The 18643-nt window shown below is 34.0% G+C and overlaps 1 protein-coding gene across 1 annotated transcript in view; it reads right to left on the bottom strand.

Moving 5' to 3' along the window:
- Positions 1-4849: 4849 nt before the first annotated feature.
- The window catches only part of LOC142347933 (uncharacterized), a 181061-nt gene continuing 167267 nt past the window's right edge, over positions 4850-18643 (bottom strand). Inside the window, exons 118-124 of the mRNA XM_075399098.1 lie at positions 17799-18151; positions 17502-17642; positions 17159-17312; positions 10296-10414; positions 6621-6791; positions 5839-5966; positions 4850-4988 (exon numbers count right to left, since the gene is read on the bottom strand). Coding sequence (XP_075255213.1) covers positions 5880-5966; positions 6621-6791; positions 10296-10414; positions 17159-17312; positions 17502-17642; positions 17799-18151 — 1025 coding nt within the window. The 3' untranslated portion in view covers positions 4850-4988; positions 5839-5879. The remainder of the gene's footprint in view (positions 4989-5838; positions 5967-6620; positions 6792-10295; positions 10415-17158; positions 17313-17501; positions 17643-17798; positions 18152-18643) is intronic.

Genomic DNA, 18643 nt, shown 5'->3' with positions numbered 1-18643 from the left:
GTCGCATTTAGGAAAAGTCCCATATTTTGTTCCAAAAAAGTACCAGTTAATCTTCTCAGTATAATTTTTATCCGATGTCATTTTGATTTGATTATTAGTGGTTTTCAATAAACGGACAAGGAGTTTTGGTCGTAATTAATATCTGTAACTATTTGATTTTTATTGCCGTCTTTTCTGGTAGTCATATTATGGCAGCCACAGGTCTTATAGGCCCTCTAGAGTAGATTGTTTTATTCTTTTAGTAGTTTGTTGAAGGATAAGTTGATATGTTATTTTTTTATCTCTTCCTCATTTGGTAGACAATTAAGTGAAAAATGTAGATGAGCGGGGTCGGAACTTAATGTGTAAACGCACATTACCGAGCCTCCTTGTTTGTTTCCGTATTTAAATTAACCACGTTGCGGTGTTTTGTAATGAATAAAAAGCAAAGTTCTTGCACTTCTTACTGTTATCATCATTACCAACATTACAGGAAATTCAGTGGCCTTTTTAACTATTGTCGTAGTATATAAACAATAACTCGAAAAAAATAATATTAAGACAAATGATCCTTTGGATGTGAAAATATCACCTATAGTATATTATAAACAATCGACGAATCACTTGCGAAAACAATCTCTAAAAATGCTTATCTTACTGGTCATTTATTATGGAAATATAATAGCAGGTACCGTTCTCATAAGTGAAGTTCTTGTAAGAAGTGATGGGGTACTTGCAACCCTCCTTCTTCCTACAAACTGGGTTGCATGGATCGGTTGTGTCGTCCAGCTCCTCATCATCCTAACACACAAACAACTTTTTTTAATTTTTGTTTATAGTCATAAAAACAAAAGAAGTCATAAAAGGTTTTCATATATTTGCTTAAACTTGTCCAGCTGGGTACTAAGTTAAATTTTGTCAGTTTTGTGTTTCGTTAAAATATGCAAAAAAAATCATGATACAGAAAATTTCATGATACAATAGAAAAGTACAATTAACCAGAGACATAAATTAATGCGTGGATAAATAATAAACAGATGGAAACTGATGATAAACATTTCATTTCGCTCTATAACCGACCTAAATAAAACTTTGCTTAAAATTTTCCCTTTGGTAAGTAGATATCTCAAATTTTTAAATTAAAACGAGACCAAAATTGATATTACCAATTGTGACCAAGCATGTAGGTGATTAATTTAATGTAGATTGATTGACTAACTTGGCATTCTGGTGTTTCAATGATAGGATTGACACACATGATTTTGCCATTGAGGTTGGAACAGATACAATCAGCACACGGGTTATCACTGTATCCTTCTACTTTGTCAGTCACGTTCTAAACACACAAATATCAACAATTTATTTACTCTCACAACACTGCATTCCTCATCATATAATTTCTTCTATATGCCAGATCTCTTCTATATGCAGTGCTAGATTCTAGAATGCCAGTCTTTCCTTCATACACAGCCAGATTTCAAACTTGCAAGTTCGTGAATCGAGCAATGTTTCATCGCTTCGAAAATCTGACTTGCATGTCGAGCCGCTAGGTAGTTCCCGATCAATGAGAGATTTTCTCTGTGACGTCACTACAGCCACGTGTCATGTAACCTATGCCTAATACCAGTTACATCATTTCTGTCAAGTCATATACTGAACGTCAAAACTAAATTAGAATGCTCAATTTTTTAGGGGCAAAAACTGAAAATCCCACATTAACGTGCACCCATTTTCAGCTAATTAACACCAACTTATGAAATGATAGCATCGCTTTTTGAGCCATATAAAGATCGGAGCAATAATTATATAGCAATAAAATTCATGAGACATTAAGGCAAGAATTTGTTCAAACAGATTGAAACTGTGATCTTTTCCGTAGGCTTAGTGGGTGCATATCATAATGTTTGCACCCCCAGACGCACGTGGATTATTTTTAAATAATGATTTACAATGTAATGGCATGCGCTCTGTAACGGAGGTACATAGAGAAATGGGGGCAGGGCACAAACGGAAAAATTCCTAAACGTTTTAAGCTCAGTGTTTTAAGACTTACGTATAGATTTCCATCGTAGTAGCACTGGCACTGGTAATCAACTGTCGTGACTCCTGCGTCGCAAGTCCTGAAAACAAGAGCAACCTTCTATGAGCGGAAATTATGTCGAAACTATCGAAAACAACGAACGGCGAAAAAAAACTCGTTAAAAAATTAAATTTTGTTGATCATTCGAATTTCTTTAATTGACAATTTCTTTAATCATTCGAATTTCAATTGAAAATCCTGCAAAACCAGAATTGATCATTGAAGCTGTCAAATTTTTTTGACTCGATGAGAAACAAGACGATTTAAAATCTAAACAACTTTTCACTTCGCGAAGATAAAAGCAAAGGTTTGAAGTTTTGAAAAACTTTTGCTTTTCGCAATTTTCAAGTTTCTAACACATTCCATACTGTAGTTTTTTTGCTTATATATACTTGTAAATTTTCATTCAATGCAATAATGAGATTTCAGGTCAAGAAAAGAAAATTATAAAAATAGTTCAAATCTCATCAAGCAGGCAGTAATAATCATATTTAAGATAACAAAAACAGAAAAAAATTAGAAGGGAAGTTTCCGAAGATATCTCATAAGACATAAAATTGATTTTATAATCAAAGCATTCCTATTTGGTTCTCTTAATTTTCAGCATAAACGTGCCGACGCTGAGCTTTAAAAACATGAAGAGTCGTGATTGCAAAAAAAAACTTTTTTCAAAGTAAAACAAGGCTGCTCGGTAATGTGCGATCGCACCTAAAGTTCCGACCCCGCTCATCCACAATTCTGGCATAATTGTCTACCAAATGAGGAACAGATAAAAAAACACAAAAAATTCAAGTATTTTTCAAAAAAAAACTGGTGTATGAACGAAAAGTAGCCTCCAAAGCAAATAACTCAGCGGAGTAAAAAATGATGCATTAGATTGATGAGATATGCCGAAATTAAGAAAGCGAGCGAAGACGAACGGCAAAATCAAACAACAACAAACATTAATTACACCAAAAAATTTATGTCCGTTTTAAAAAAGAAAACTTAATAACAAAGTCAAAATAGCGTCAGATGAAACTGAAAATAAACAAAATAACTTGTAATTCACCAAAAAAAGATCATTCACCAGTTCATAATAAATCTTGGTAACAATTAGACAAAAAAGGACAGAAACTTTAAAGTTAGAAATTTCGCTGAATTTAAAAAAAACAAATTAATTCCAAAGTAATGAAAACCATTAGAAATCAACTAAAATATCCCATAGTTTGACATTTACCAATGCTTCTATAGAAGGGAATTCAGACCTCTTGGTATTCATTTTTTTGCAGTTACATAAAGAACAACAAATAGACAACAAACTAAAAATCAATTAAAACTTGCCAGAAAATGCTTTGGAAGCCGTAAAGCCATACTTTGGCCCCTAAAATATGTTCAATTGCACCTTCGTCGAACACCGATAATGTATTTTGTGAACGCTCGTTAATGAAAATAAGGAACAATTAGACAAAGAAGAAAATGCAAAATTATGTAACTTGTTTTTTTTTCGAAAAAAATTTATTTCCAAAGACATGAAAGCCATTAATTACAAAATGAAAAATGTGATTAGGTCAATAGGAACTATCACTAGTGAGCTTTGATTTGAAATGTTCTATTATTTAATTAATATAAAAAAGATCGAATTTTTTTTTATAAAAAACCGACTGATGACAATCCGATTTTTTTGGATTGTAACGGTCCAAGATTGGCACAAAACTAGTCCTGCTAATGCTGATTGTCCATTAGGAATATTTAATTTTTGGAATGTCATTGATATAGATATTTTGTTAGTTAAAAAATCAAAAATAAATGCTGCGTTTTCAATAATCAACGAATAAAGTTAGCAAAAAACGGCAAAGTTTTATTTACAGAGCACTCTCAACAGAAGTTGAAGTGGAATTAGACCTCTTTTCAGTCTACAAAGATTGTGTTAGTGGTGTTTGGTTTTGCACTTCCTGCAAATTTAATCAGAGTGGACTAAAGAAACTTATTTCGTGCTGTTTTTGATGAAAAAGTCTGAAATTTGTGAAATTTTTAGCCGGAATTTGTGACAAAAAAAATTCAATGAAAATAGCCGACAATATATTTTGTCTTTAAACGTAAAATCAACAACATTTTTTGAAAAATTTTACTAAATTTTATCAAAATTGGCGAAACTTTAGTTATAATTCCGAAAAAAGGTGAATGAAATCAACGGAATTCACTCTATTTTCTCAAAAGTTTAAACCTCGATATCTCCCTGTCAAAAACGAAAATCAAAAAAATCTTTTTAATTCCATATTCTACGTTGGACAAGCTTTCTAATGATACCAGTCTCAACTCTCTACGATGAATATATCGATCGGCCAAAATTGACTGAACAAAAAAACCCATTTGAGTATATAGTTCCCCCCCCCCCCCCTCAAGAGGGGTCGGAACAAAAATGAGACAATCAGTGTGACAAGAAGTGGGGTTTGAATTGTTCATACATTGACCTGAGGAACCTCTCTTGTGACACTAGGGCAATTTTATTTTTATATATAATTTTGTAGATATGCATCCGGGTTAATGTAATTGAGCATTTTCGGACTGGAAGTTAACGGTTAGGAAAACGCTTTCCGGTTTGGAAAACAAATTACGGCTCCACTTTGTTTATAGTAAAAACAGCACTTTATTTCATTACTTACTTGTAGTGCACGATGGTCGACGAGGAAAAAAAGTAGCAAAAATCAATCATTAATCTATACAATTTTGCGCATACTCACAGTTGACAAGGCTTTGTAGGGTCATCAGAGTCGGGGTCAAGGACAGGGCAGTGAGTGAAGTAGACGCTGCCGGTGAACCAGTACTGGTTAGTGTAGCTGGCCAGGGCACTGACTGGATACCCTTTGTCCAGATTAGTCATTTCGGAGTAGAAAGTACAGCTGCACTGTTCGGGCATCACGCACTCTCTAGTTTGCTCGTCCCAAACCTAAAATTTTTTGTTAAATAATTGTAGATTTTTCGAGTTTCAGTAGTGATTCATAAGCATTTCATAACCAACAGTGAAGTGATTTCTGAAGTTCTCTGAATCAGAGCAAAATTAAGCAAAATATTCAGTTTTCTTCTGAATCGAAAGATAATTCAGAATGAATCACTGAATTAGCTCTGAATCAGACAAATTCAGTGCAAAATGTGACATGATTCAGACTCTGACTCAGTACTGAACTCGACTTAGAGTTAGGTACGGGTTGGTTCATAACCGATCATTAATATTATTTATTATCAATTCAGTTCGAATCAGATCGAACCAGAGACATGGAATTTTGAGCTCCCCATTCGTTGGACGAGACATCAAAACTCATTAGTGTTGATTAAATGGTACATAAATTGAGTGTTTGATCAGGCGATAACTTTTCTTGCAAATGATAACTTTTCTGTGCCCCAATTAGAAGTTATTTCCTATCCTACCCGACCAGTGATCCTAGTTTTATCTAAAGATAACTAACGAATGTTTTTTTTTTCACGTCAAAATTTACATACCTAATATATTACCGTCGTTTTGAGTTTACAGGTAATTTTTAGGTAGTGTATTCTAGGTAAACTGCATGTATCGTTTTTTGCAGGTAATTTTGCAGGCATTGTTACCTGCAATTTTGCTTACCTGCAAACGTTGCATGTAAATTTACTTAGACAATTTTTAGAGTGTACTGGAAATTAAAGCGCCGGCCTTGTGAATAATTTCATATATTTAATTGTGAGCTTCTTATAACTACAAGTATTCAAAGATATTTAAATGTGCAAATAGGGGGGGGGGGGTAAATAGATAGATGTTAGCTTACCATAGGAGATATGCAAGCACATCCATGTACACACTGATCTTTCATTGGACTGACACACTGTGCGTCCAAAGAGGCACAAGTCTTGCCACAGTCGTTGATACAATCGGACGAGGAGTAGATAGCAGCACCTAAAAAGAGCCCAGCAAAGTTATTCCAGCGAAATCGAAGGAATCTTAGGGGCTATCCAACCGAAAAAACGTGACCCCCGGAAGTCGTGTTATGATATTTTAACACCTCTGTAATGATATGTGAAATAGATATTCAATTGAATTATGTAAACCATAACGGGAATCTAAACAATCTTGTGAGCTGTCACCTTCTTGCCGGTGAAAGAATGACATCTGTAACTGATAATTCCACATCTTAATGATGATTTATGTAATAGTTCCATCTCCCATTAGGTTACTATGTAAACCATACTAGAATTGAAAGAATCTTGTAAAGGTGTAAAATCAAAGGATTAAATAGCGCCGCATCAATCAAGAACATCAAATACTTCCAAACATGAAGACACTCCAAATTTGACCCGGAGCTGTTCTTGTCGGAAAATTCGTTAAAAATTATAATTTATATAATTATTTGGCAAAAAGATGCAGTGTTTTCTAAAAAATTATTATTATAATTTTGCCAATTTTTTAAGAAAAATAGAACAATTTTTTGCCAAATTTTTCAAACAAATTTCCCTCGTCGAGACTTGATGTTTATCTTCCAATGTCGTGCGAGACTAACATCGATTCTCGTCTAGGATTATTTCTAAGTTTCTCAAGCTCTAGCTCACTTACAGATGACAGGTTCTTCAGTACAGGGTTTGTAACACACATATCTGTCATCCTGGTCGCAGTCGACGTCACAAGATCCCTCGGTTGTGGACTCGCTGGAGACATTGCAGAATGATTCGGGCACAAAAGTACCCAGAACATCGCAGCCATGGATCGCATCCCAGTCATCGCACGCTGCATACAAATGAGATTAAAATAATTTTTAAAAAGTAATAATAATAATAATAAATCGTTCTCAGATACTATCATACATACGAGATAGTATTTGAAAGGACGCCAAAAGGTCTAGAGGCGCCTTTCTAGAGGCGCCTGCGAGCAAAACTTTTAAACCTCTTTAAACTTTTTTTAAAACCTTTTTTTATCAATTTCCTGAACCCAAACAGTTAATGCATCACATAGCGATTTTTTTTGCCTTTTTTTCTTTTCCTTTGCGCAATAAATAACCAGAACCCAAAATAAAGGCGGCTATTCCACAGGAAATAAAGAGAAATAGATAACTGAATGAAATTTACCAGTGACCCTGCAACTTCGCAAGCGACATTTAACTCCAAATAATATTTGAACATATAAATTATATAAAAGCAAATAAATTTATTAAAGCAAATATTTTTAAAAATTAAAGTTTCATGATGATTACTGCACTTCGATTTCATTGTAAATCAATTAGTTTGTTAATTTATAGATAGTAATTTGATAAACAATTTTCTAAAAGGAAGACAGATAGATCTCTTAAAAATTTTTGCTAATCGTATTCTTCGTTATGTTTTGCATTTTTTCCAGAGATAAAATAAAACAACAAGAAAATGGAAACTCAAAAAGATCGCAACAGATGCCAGTGCATAGGTGGTAACTAAAAAAGCTCGGTGGTAACTAATAAGTTGCCATTTGTCTGAAAGCTTCAAGTATTCTACAAACAATTTTCTTCATGAACAGGAGTTCACCCAAAAAATCAGGCAACAGAAAACAAATCAATTTGACATTGATACAGGATCTTTCAGTCTATGAATCATCTTGTAAGATTTAGACAAAAACTATATATATATATATATATATATATATATATATCTTGATGTTTCCTGGAAAAGTTGCTGTTGTAATGTGAATTTTACGATAAAAATAATTTCTATCCATTCAAATTGCTGGCCAATTTGAAGTTCAATTCTTTGAAAGCGGGGCAGCGATGTGCGCAGGAAAGGAAACAATGAGACAAAAAAGATACAATCGCTAATTTTACTTTTATTAACTACTGAAACAAGCTCTCTGTTACTTAATGAAATTTTTTCCCTATTTTTTTTTAAATTTTTGAAGTTTGCATTACTCTATAGTTCACTTCCACAATTTTGTGATGTCTAACAATTTGATTAGCTTCTAAATTGGAGCTTGTGATTTGCTTTTGCATTTCTTAAATTAAAAAAATGTTATGCCCAATTTGTTTCCAACATAAAACTTTCCTTTGCATTAAAACTTGCCATTACAAAAACTTATGGCAGTACAAGTTTTGATTTAGTCGTCATCCAGCATGAGTCCAGTTCAGTGGCTTCAAAACTTTCTATCTTCGATTTTTACAGTACAATTAGTTAGGAAATGTTTTGCGTGTAAAAGTGTTGCATTCAAAAATGACCCCTTCTCACCTGGGGTTTAATTTCTATTATTTTTCTCAATAAAATTTAATTATTTACAAAATTACTGAAAAATGAAGCAAAAGTTTCCAATAAAAGCTCAGCAGAAGACTGATAATGTAACTCAACTCCCTATAATATCTGCTCTAATTCTGCATTAATTAACTTGGTACGATTTATTGTTATGAAAGCTCTCGAAACGCAAATTTCAACCACCTAACTTTAAATTACTTTCACACAAATTAAAGATTTACATTAAAACTTGCTATTGATACTGATGATAACATTTCGAGAGGGGCGGTATCAGTAAGCACTTGCACAAAATTTTCATCTGGCTGAGAATTTTGAATTTTTCAAAAAAATGTTCAATGTTTAGTAAGCGCCCTCTCGAGAAAAGGTTGTTCTATCACTTAATCTAAATAATGAGAGGTCTCAGTGGCACTCTAATGAGTCATTGTTGAAATTAAAAAATGATATGAATAAAAATCAATCAGTTTTAAATACTTTTCCAACATCGCTTTTAAAAATGATCAGTAAATTTTTGGAGATTACTCTTGTTGTTCCGAAAATTAGTTCAGTTGACTGCAGGTAGTTACTTTTGTTACGTGGTTCCATAGTTATGTCTATAAGAGCTGACATACGCTTTGTAATGACAAATACTTTAAAGCTTGCTAAGTATTTCCTATTCCATTTATTGGTCTCCACGACTTTGGCGCCGTTTTTCTTTTCCATCCATTAGTACACATTTGACACAAGTATTGTGTCTGGCACATTGTATTTGTTGAATTTATAAAAAATTGGTTCTTGCTGTCTGAAGTCCCGTAGTGTGAATGTTTTTCACGCTGAATGTTTTGGTTACAACTCTGAAAACCCTATTTACTAAAAAAGAATTGGAAAAATTGGTGGTTTTTTAGATTACTGTTTTGTTTTTTGTATGTATTGGTTTATGATTATAATGTTTTTGCTATCAAAAGCTGATGCTCCGTGGGGGTCAATAGTCATCTCACTAGATTGTTCAATTCTTTGAGCTGTAGTTCAGGACTTGCATGTTATGTTTTTTACTTCGATAAACAAAAAAATTGATTCGCTTCATACAATTCTGCCAATTTTTCGAAATTTTAATGGGAACTTTTTTAACTGTTCAAAGCTGATTACAGTCTTTAATCATTTAATGTTTTCGACATCGAGTGCTTAGCAAATCAATCGAAAATGCAAAGAATTAAAATCGAAAAACAATCAAAAGTGGATATAGCCTTCAATGATCAACTCCAGTAGCCTAAAAATAAAATCAATAAAATATTGAAAATTATTTTTAGAAAGGATTTTCAATTGGATTCAGTAATTTTTTATTTTCTGAAACCAAGCGAAAACAATCAATTTTAAAAAACTCATTTGGCGTTTCCTCTTTGACTATTTTCTGGTCTTTTATTCAATGCATTAGGAATTCAAAGCGTTTTAAATCTGGTCCTTTCATGCCGATTTTTAGTAATATCCCAGCTGATCGTGTTATGACCACATCCAATACTACGAACGTTTATGCCAATATTAAAACTTTTTCCGCAACGCACAGTATTAGGCGAGCCTTTTTGATTTCTTTGTAGCCTACATAAACAACAGTCAGTTATTTAAAAATGACAAATATTAACCTTGCCTACTAACAATCAACACAACTAAACTTAATCAATGAAAAGGAGTTAAAAACATTAACTTGAAACCAATCGAAAATATCAGAATAGAAAATACCATCCACCAAAAATGGTAAAAGTTTATTCCACACAAATGTCTCACCATGAGGCTGTAATAAGGAAAATAAGGAAGAATGCAAACTTGTTTAAACAAAACTGGAATTCCTTTAGGGTGAATTAAACTTCTTTACGTCTTTTTCATAAACATTTTATGTAGAGAACTATGGAATTATTATGAGAACCACATAAATTAATAAACAATTTCAGCTGATTAAAGTCTTCTTAAATGCCATCATTTAAGGGAGGTATGTGATTCCAACCACACCCCCCCCCCTCCCCTCCCCTCCCCTCGCATAAATAGTATTTGAACTCACATTAGGTGTGTATGTTGTTGTAGAAATGCTTGTAGAAGAGCTCGTAGATATAGAAGTGCTTGTAGATGTTGATGTGGGTGTCGAAGTTGAAGTCTCAGTTGTCGTGGTTCTCTTTGGTTCTGAAAAAAGAAACACGGTTTATGAGAATAAAACAACTCCCCGTTGCGTTAAATGAATGAATTGAATTTCTCCAATATATTTGACAAAAACGAAACGGATTAAGCATAATCCGCAATCATTTAATAAATACTAACAGGAGTGGGCGTTTGGCGATACTCTCGTATCTTTATGTAACGAGAAAAACAGATCCAAAGTGTTTACGGAGAATTTATGTTCCAAAGCTTTTATGGACAAATCACTTAATTCGTCAATTTAGACGATTGAATATCAGAAACGCTAAAAAAGCGATGCAGTTCTCGAGGAAATAGTTTCTCCTTTAAAAAAATGGGTCTTTCCTTATAGCCCCCCCCCCAACGAAATTATTGCCCCATTACGGTGTAATTACCATGATGGGGGCTATAGCTTATATGACCACGTTTAGACCAACAAAAATAAACACATTATGAAATAACATCACTGATTTTTTTTTTTCAAATCTGTTTTTATCTGTTTTATATTAACTACAAAATGTTGAGGTCGAGATGAAAAATCAAATGTAGAGTGCATAAGCAAGGTTAACACAAGTTTAACAAATTCAACTATTTTTCACCATTTTGTATCAGCTTCACCATAGGGACATTAACCGAGCCAAGTTTAACTTGGTAGATTCTCAATTTGGCTTAGTATTTAGAGTATTTTTCCTATGCGTTGCCTGTGATTGTTATACCAGCTATCTTACATAGGAACCCAAACGCAAATATCGTTCCCATGTCAAACCCATTTTATTATCTCAACTGTCAAATGAACTCTTTCACCGAAAAAAGTATCCCAAACACACTGTGCTGGACAGCCCTGGTCATGATTCTTTTTTTAAATCAAGAAAGAAATGCTCTGACAGCCTGCTGAAAGAACTTTTTTTCAGCGGATAAATCACATAATAATCCGCCTTATGTGCTAAATTTTCATCGCATTTCGTACATAACTTCAGAAATTGTCAATACATTAAGCCGATTATTATGTCTGATTTTCTACGCTTGTCGAGCACGATCTTTTCATGGGTCGAGCAAATGTCTTTTCAGAGCTCTGCTTTTTGCAAATTCAAAACTATTTATTTTTTTCTGCTTCTGTACATACAGAAGCAGCAACTTAGCAAAACTGTTTTAAGTCAGGCGTTGCAAACAGATGTCATACAGCCGTTGTAACCATCCTTATCATAAAAGTTGTGACTCAAATTGCTCTGGTAATTTTACATTCTACTACCTGCTGTATTCTTTTCAATTGCATTTCAGAGGACAGAAATTCAGGAGCCACCTTTTCTGGCTAGTCCGTACAAACTCATTGTTGGCAAAAACAAATAAGAGAAATTATTATCTGATCAAAAATGCACGCCAAAACTACGCACAGAAGATTACCTGCTTTTGAAAATCTGCTCAATTTTAGTAACAAAACATTTAGTAAATTTATGGAGCCTATTAGTGGCCCTAGTTAGCGTTATACCAATAATATACGGGTATAACACTTTCACGAGTCACTAGGCTTCAAAAAGAAGCTTTGTTGTAAAGAAGTTCCGTTTTTCTTAAAACGAAATGAATAAACGTTCACCAACAAATAACTGGTGAAAAACGTTCCCTTTAGCGGTGGTGCCGGTCATTGTAAAACCCATTTTACCCAAGTATTCATACAAAAAATTCATTCCAATGTCAAGTCCATATCATTATCTTACCACTAAAAAGGCTTAGACACCAAAAATAATTATATCCAAGACAGACACAGCAGAAGACTGAACTGCACAAATTCCAAACGGGCAGGTTAAATCCTGCTGTGGCCCACCTCAAAATAGCTGCCCGTTACGATATAATAACTATAAATGAGGTCTATGCAACATATGACCAAAAAAGGGGGCTATAAAGGGCGAACCCACACTTCTTTCGCAACAAATAAGTGCTAATAAAATTACTACAATAAAAATCCCTAAATAGTTTATAAATTCCTTCCACACTTGTAACCACGTCTTGTAAAATTTCGTTGGTAGAGGAAACCTGTTTTATGTCACGCGTTGTGATTAGATGTCAAGCAGCTGTTTTATCCATACATTACCGAGTTTGGTGACAAAAGCAACTGTTATGCTTTTTTTTTTCAATTAAACGCTAAAAGCTTTTCAGACAGTTGGACCTGTTGGCATCATAAAAAAAACGGCACTGTATGCTTCAATAAATTTAACTGGAAATAAATTCCAAGGCAAGAATCTCAGCAACAATTTTTTTGGCTCAGCCCTACAGATTCAAAGGAAGCAAAAACAAATCAGAGAATTGATTATCTCGGTGAAAAACATAGTTTGAATCAAAACACAGAAGACCGTATGCAATCAAATAAAGCCTGATTTTCATATCAAAATATCAAAATATTGAGTACGCTTGTACAGCCTCGCCGTGGCCGTTGAAAGTGTTATACCAATAATATATTGGTATAACACAGACAGGAGTCACTAAAGGCCTCAAAAATATGTCATCAACACATTTCGTGATTTTTTTTAAAGCGTCTCATTTCGTTAGTGAACGTTTTTGGGGAACCTTCTTTATCCCGATCGTGCCAAATTGAATATAATTTCTATACAAAAACGACCAATGTAAATTCAATGGAAACAATGGTAACAAAAACCAGACAAGAATTTCAGGAAGCAAATATTTTACTCGTTCAGACAAATTCAATTTAGATGAAATCTGGAAGAAGAAATGATAGAGCAACTTCTGCTTTTAGAAATCTTCCAAATTTCAAAAAATGTGCCGTTTTTAGAGCCCGTTACTGACTGACTCGAGTTAATATTATGTTCTTGTCATAACACAAACTCGACTAACTAATTGGCTCCAAAAATACCATAGACAAATTTCGTAACAATTTTCAAATCTCAATCCGTTCAACAATAAATACCTGAAAAAAAGAGCCTTATAGCGGTGCTGGTCATTGTTAAAAAAATTTACCCAAGTTTTCATACCCATAATTATTTCCCATTTCAGGTCCATATCATTATCTTACCTCTAAAAAAGCTTCGTCACCAAAAAGAAAAATACCCAAGACAAACACAACAAAAGAAAAATGAACAAATTCAAAGCGTGCGGGTTCACCTGCAATGGCCCACCTCCTCGAAATATCTGCTCGTTAAAGTATAATAACTACAAATGAAGTCTATGCAACATAAGACCAGAAAACTGGGGCTAAAATGGGCGGTGCCGCCTGTTTTTGCAACAGCTAAAAGCTAATTAATTTAGTTATTTGAAAGTCTGAAACAGTTGCATAAGTCCTTTCTACATTTGTATCCACATCGTGTAAATTTTCATTGGTATAGGAAGCCCGTTTTACGTTAAACTTTGCTTATAGATGTCATACAGCTGTTTTATCCATAGCTTACCGAATTTGATGACAAAAGCAACTGTTCTGTTTCTTTTTCAATTAAACGCTAAAAGCTTTTCAGTCAATTGCACCTGCTTGCATCAAAAAAAGAGACGGCAGTGTCAGCTCCAATAAATTCAACTGGAATAAGTTCCACGGCAAGAATATCAGCAAAATTTTTTGGCACAACCCTACAGATTCAAAGGAAGAAAGAACAATTCAGAGAATTGATTATCTAAGTGAAAAATATAGTTTGAATCAAAACACAGAAGACCGTATGCAATCAAATAAAGCCTGATTTTCATATCAAAATATCAAAATATTGAGTACGCTTGTACAGCCTCGCCGTGGCCGTTGAAAGTGTTATACCAATAATATATTGGTATAACACAGACAGGAGTCACTAAAGGCCTCAAAAATATGTCATCAACACATTTCGTGATCTTTTTTTAAAGCGTCTCATTTCGTTAGTGAACCTTCTTAGGGAACATTCTTTATCCCGATCGTGCCAAATTGAATATAATTTCTATACAAAAACGACCAATGTAAATTCAATGGAAACAATGGTAACAAAAACCAGACAAGAATTTCAGGAAGCAAATATTTTACTCGTTCAGACAAATTCAATTTAGATGAAATCTGGAAGAAGAAATGATAGAGCAACTTCTGCTTTTAGAAATCTTCCAAATTTCAAAAAATGTGCCGTTTTTAGAGCCCGTTACTGACTGACTCGAGTTAATATTATGTTCTTGTCATAACACAAACTCGACTAACTAATTGGCTCCAAAAATACCATAGACAAATTTCGTAACGATTTTCAAATCTCAATCCGTTCACCAATAAATACCTGAAAAAAAAGAGCCTTATAGCGGTGCTGGTCATTGTTAAAAAAATTTACCCAAGTTTTCATACACATAATTATTTCCCATTTCAGGTCCATATCATTATCTTACCTCTAAAAAAGCTTCGTCACCAAAAAGAAAAATACCCAAGACAAACACAACAAAAGAAAAATGAACAAATTCAAAGCGTGCGGGTTCACCTGCAATGGCCCACCTCCTCGAAATATCTGCTCGTTAAAGTATAATAACTACAAATGAAGTCTATGCAACATAAGACCAGAAAACTGGGGCTAAAATGGGCGGTGCCGCCTGTTTTTGCAACAGCTAAAAGCTAATTAATTTAGTTATTTGAAAGTCTGAAACAGTTGCATAAGTCCTTTCTACACTTGTATCCACATCGTGTAAATTTTCATTGGCATAGGAAGCCCGTTTTACGTTAAACTTTGCTTATAGATGTCATACAGCTGTTTTATCCATAGCTTACCGAATTTGATGACAAAAGCAACTGTTCTGTTTCTTTTTCAATTAAACGCTAAAAGCTTTTCAGTCAATTGCACCTGCTTGCATCAAAAAAAGAGACGGCAGTGTCAGCTCCAATAAATTCAACTGGAATAAGTTCCACGGCAAGAATATCAGCAAAATTTTTTGGCACAACCCTACAGATTCAAAGGAAGAAAGAACAATTCAGAGAATTGATTATCTAAGTGAAAAATATAGTTTGAATCAAAACACAGAAGACCGTATGCAATCAAATAAGGCCTTATTTTCATATCCAAATATCAAAATATTGAGTACGCTTGTACAGCCTCGCCGTGGCTGTTGAAAGTGTTATATCAATAATATATTGGTATAGAACTGACAGAAGTCACCAAAGGCCTCAAAATGTGTCATCAACACATTTCGTGATCATTTTTAAAGCGTACCACCCAATTTGTTAGTATTTAGGGAACCTTCTTTATCCCGATCGTGCCAATTTGAATTTAATTTCTATACAAAAACGGCCCATGTAAATTCAATGGAATCAGTGGAAACAAAAACGAGAGAAGAATTTCAGGAAGCAAGTTTTTTTAATCGTTCAGACAAATTCAACTTTGAGGAAAATTGGTTAAAGAAATGACAGAGGAACTTCTGCTTTTAGAAATCTTCTAAACTTCAAAAAATATGCCATTTTTAGAGCCCGTTACTGACTGACTTGAGTTAATATTATACTCTCGGCATAACATAAACTTGACTCACTAACTGGCTCCAAAAATACCATAGACAAACTTTGTAACAATTTTCATATCTGAATCAGTTTACCAATAAATACTTGACAAAAAGAGCCTGATAGTGGTGCTGGTCATTGTTAAACAAACTTTACGCAAGTATTCAGACAAATAAATAACTCCCATGTCAAGTCCATATCATTATCTTGCCTCTAAAAAAGCTTCGTCACCAAAAAGAAAAACACCCAAGACAAACACAACAAAAGAAAAATGAACAAATTCAAAAAGTGCGGGTTCATCCTGCAGACGCCCACCTCCTCGAAATAGCAGCCCGTTAAAGTATAATAACTACAAATGAAGTCTATGTAACATAAGACCAAAAAACTGGGTCTAAAATGGGCGGTGCCGCCTGTTTTTGCAACAGCTGAAAGCTAATTAAATTAGTTATTTAAAAGTCTGAAACAGTTTCATAAGTCCTTTTTACACTTGTATCCACATCGTGTAATTTTCATTGGTATAGGAAGCCCATTTTACGTTAAACTTTGCTAATAGATGTCATACAGCTGTTTTATCCATAGCTTACCGAATTTGATGACAAAAGCAACTGTTCTGTTTCTTTTTCAATTAAACGCTAAAAGCTTTTCAGTCAATTGCACCTGCTTGCATCAAAAAAAGAGACGGCAGTGTCAGCTCCAATAAATTCAACTGGAATAAGTTCCACGGCAAGAATATCAGCAAAATTTTTTGGCACAACCCTACAGATTCAAAGGAAGAAAGAACAATTCAGAGAATTGATTATCTAAGTGAAAAATATAGATTGAATCAAAACAAAGAAGACCGTAAGCAATCAAATAAGGCCTTATTTTCATATCAAAATATTGAGTACGCTTGTACAGCCTCGCCATGGCTGTTGATAGTATTTTACTAATAATATATTGGTATAGCCTGACAGGAGTCACTAAAGGCCTCAAAATTATGTCATCAACACATTTCGTGATTTTTTAAAGCCTCTCTTTTTGTCAATACTTAGGAAACCTTCTTTATTCCGATCTTAATGTTGGGTTTTTTAAATTAAACACCAATGGTTTTTCAGCCAATTGGTTCTTTTTGTACCACAAGTAAGAACTGTACTGTAGGCGCCAATAATCTTATTTGGAATAAATTCCAAGTAAAGAAACATACCAACAATCTATTTTCAAAACATTGTCTACCAACTAGGCAAAATTTTTTTGAACGTTGGAAAAAACTGTTTTTTTTTTGGTGGTTGTTGATATAATACAACGATCAGAAGAAAGCATAATAAAATAAAATTGCTTTGTGTTGAACTTACTCCAACATTTGTGAGGAACGGCTACTATTATGAAGAATTTATCTGCATTTGCTTGTCCCCTTGGCACAATCTCGTCAACAGTTACAGTCAACTTTGAAATCCTAAATCTCCTTGAGAAATCAATGATCAGAGGAGCATCGCCTTTGTTGACAACCTGAATTCAATAGAACAAATTATATTCACAAAAACCTGGTACCATTGCACAAAGCTGCAACTTAGATCAAAAAAGTAGAAAATTTTCCAATCTCTGCTTTATCTCCCATGCGAATATTTCTTGATAACTTTTTCTTTCTGCAGCAAAGTGGGTCTAAATTTATCAATTTGCGACATAAGAAGAACTTACAATGTCTTTCAAGTCTCCGCCGTTAGTAAGTCTGGGAGCCTTTATGTTTCCCTCAGTATCCTCGGCAGTGAAACTAAGTTTAACTGACTGGAAAGATCCTCTGACTTTTACTTCTAATCCAACAGTGGTGTAATTCTTTTCCTGAAAAATTAATCATTGTAAACATATTTGATGAGAAAACAAGTGCCGTGTATATTCAAGATCCACATTTTCTACAGTGTTAAATTTCTCTGCTCATAGGGACGTCACTGAAACCTACATTGGAATTGGAGTCTAGTCGAAATACAAAAAAATTACCTCATCAAACAGATCCTCTACAATTGGTGTAGAGGCATCTTCTGAGATATTAAGTGGATTTCTGAGTCTTCCAATTCTTGTACTGTTTCCATATTGACAGATATGCACAGCTGACGATGTTGAGGTGCTTGTGGATGTAGAAGTTGATGTGGAGGCTGTCGTCGACGTAGTTATCGAAGTGGTCGTTGGCGTCGTCGTTGAGGTTGTTGTAGGCGTGGTTGTAGTTGTTGATGTTGATGTTGTTGTAGGGGTAGTGGTAGATGTTGAAGTTGTAGTGGGCGTTGTTGTGCTGGTAGTTGTTGGTGTAGTTGTAGAGGTACTAGTTGTTGTCGGCGTTGTAGTTATCTTGGGCTCTTTAATAAAATTCACATTTGATAATGCCTTAGAAAGCCAAAAACTATTAGTGAGATGTTAATAATTAATTTTTGCAAAAGTTAGATGCAAAAGTCAAATGAGTAATTTACGTCGCAAGAACTCCTCCTATATCATCTTTAATCATGATTGTGGAAAAATTATCTCGTTATGACTGTTAGAAGTCAAAATATATGAAGACAAATTTATCAATTCCAAATTCCAACAAAAACTAACAAAGTTATATGGTACAAAACAGGTCTTCCATTGAGTGCCACAATTTGCTAATCTGAACATTTTCAACAACTTCGAAAACAAAAAAGTGCTTAGAAGGAAAATCAGAAGCATTGAAATTTTAAAAAAGACGCATGTTGTCTTTTTATAAGGCCTTCTATCAATTAGATAAAACTTTTTTGAACGGTGAGAAAACTTTTTTTTCTGTTGGTCGCTGAACACTAACTATTAGACAATATTCAGAAAAAAACAAAAACAAT

Source organism: Convolutriloba macropyga, chromosome 10 (assembly GCF_964194025.1).
Source record: "Convolutriloba macropyga chromosome 10, txConMacr16.3, whole genome shotgun sequence".
Classification (NCBI taxonomy): domain Eukaryota; kingdom Metazoa; phylum Xenacoelomorpha; order Acoela; family Convolutidae; genus Convolutriloba; species Convolutriloba macropyga.
The sequence above is the reverse complement of the archived record's forward strand: the minus strand, read 5'-3'. Positions and strand labels throughout refer to the sequence as shown.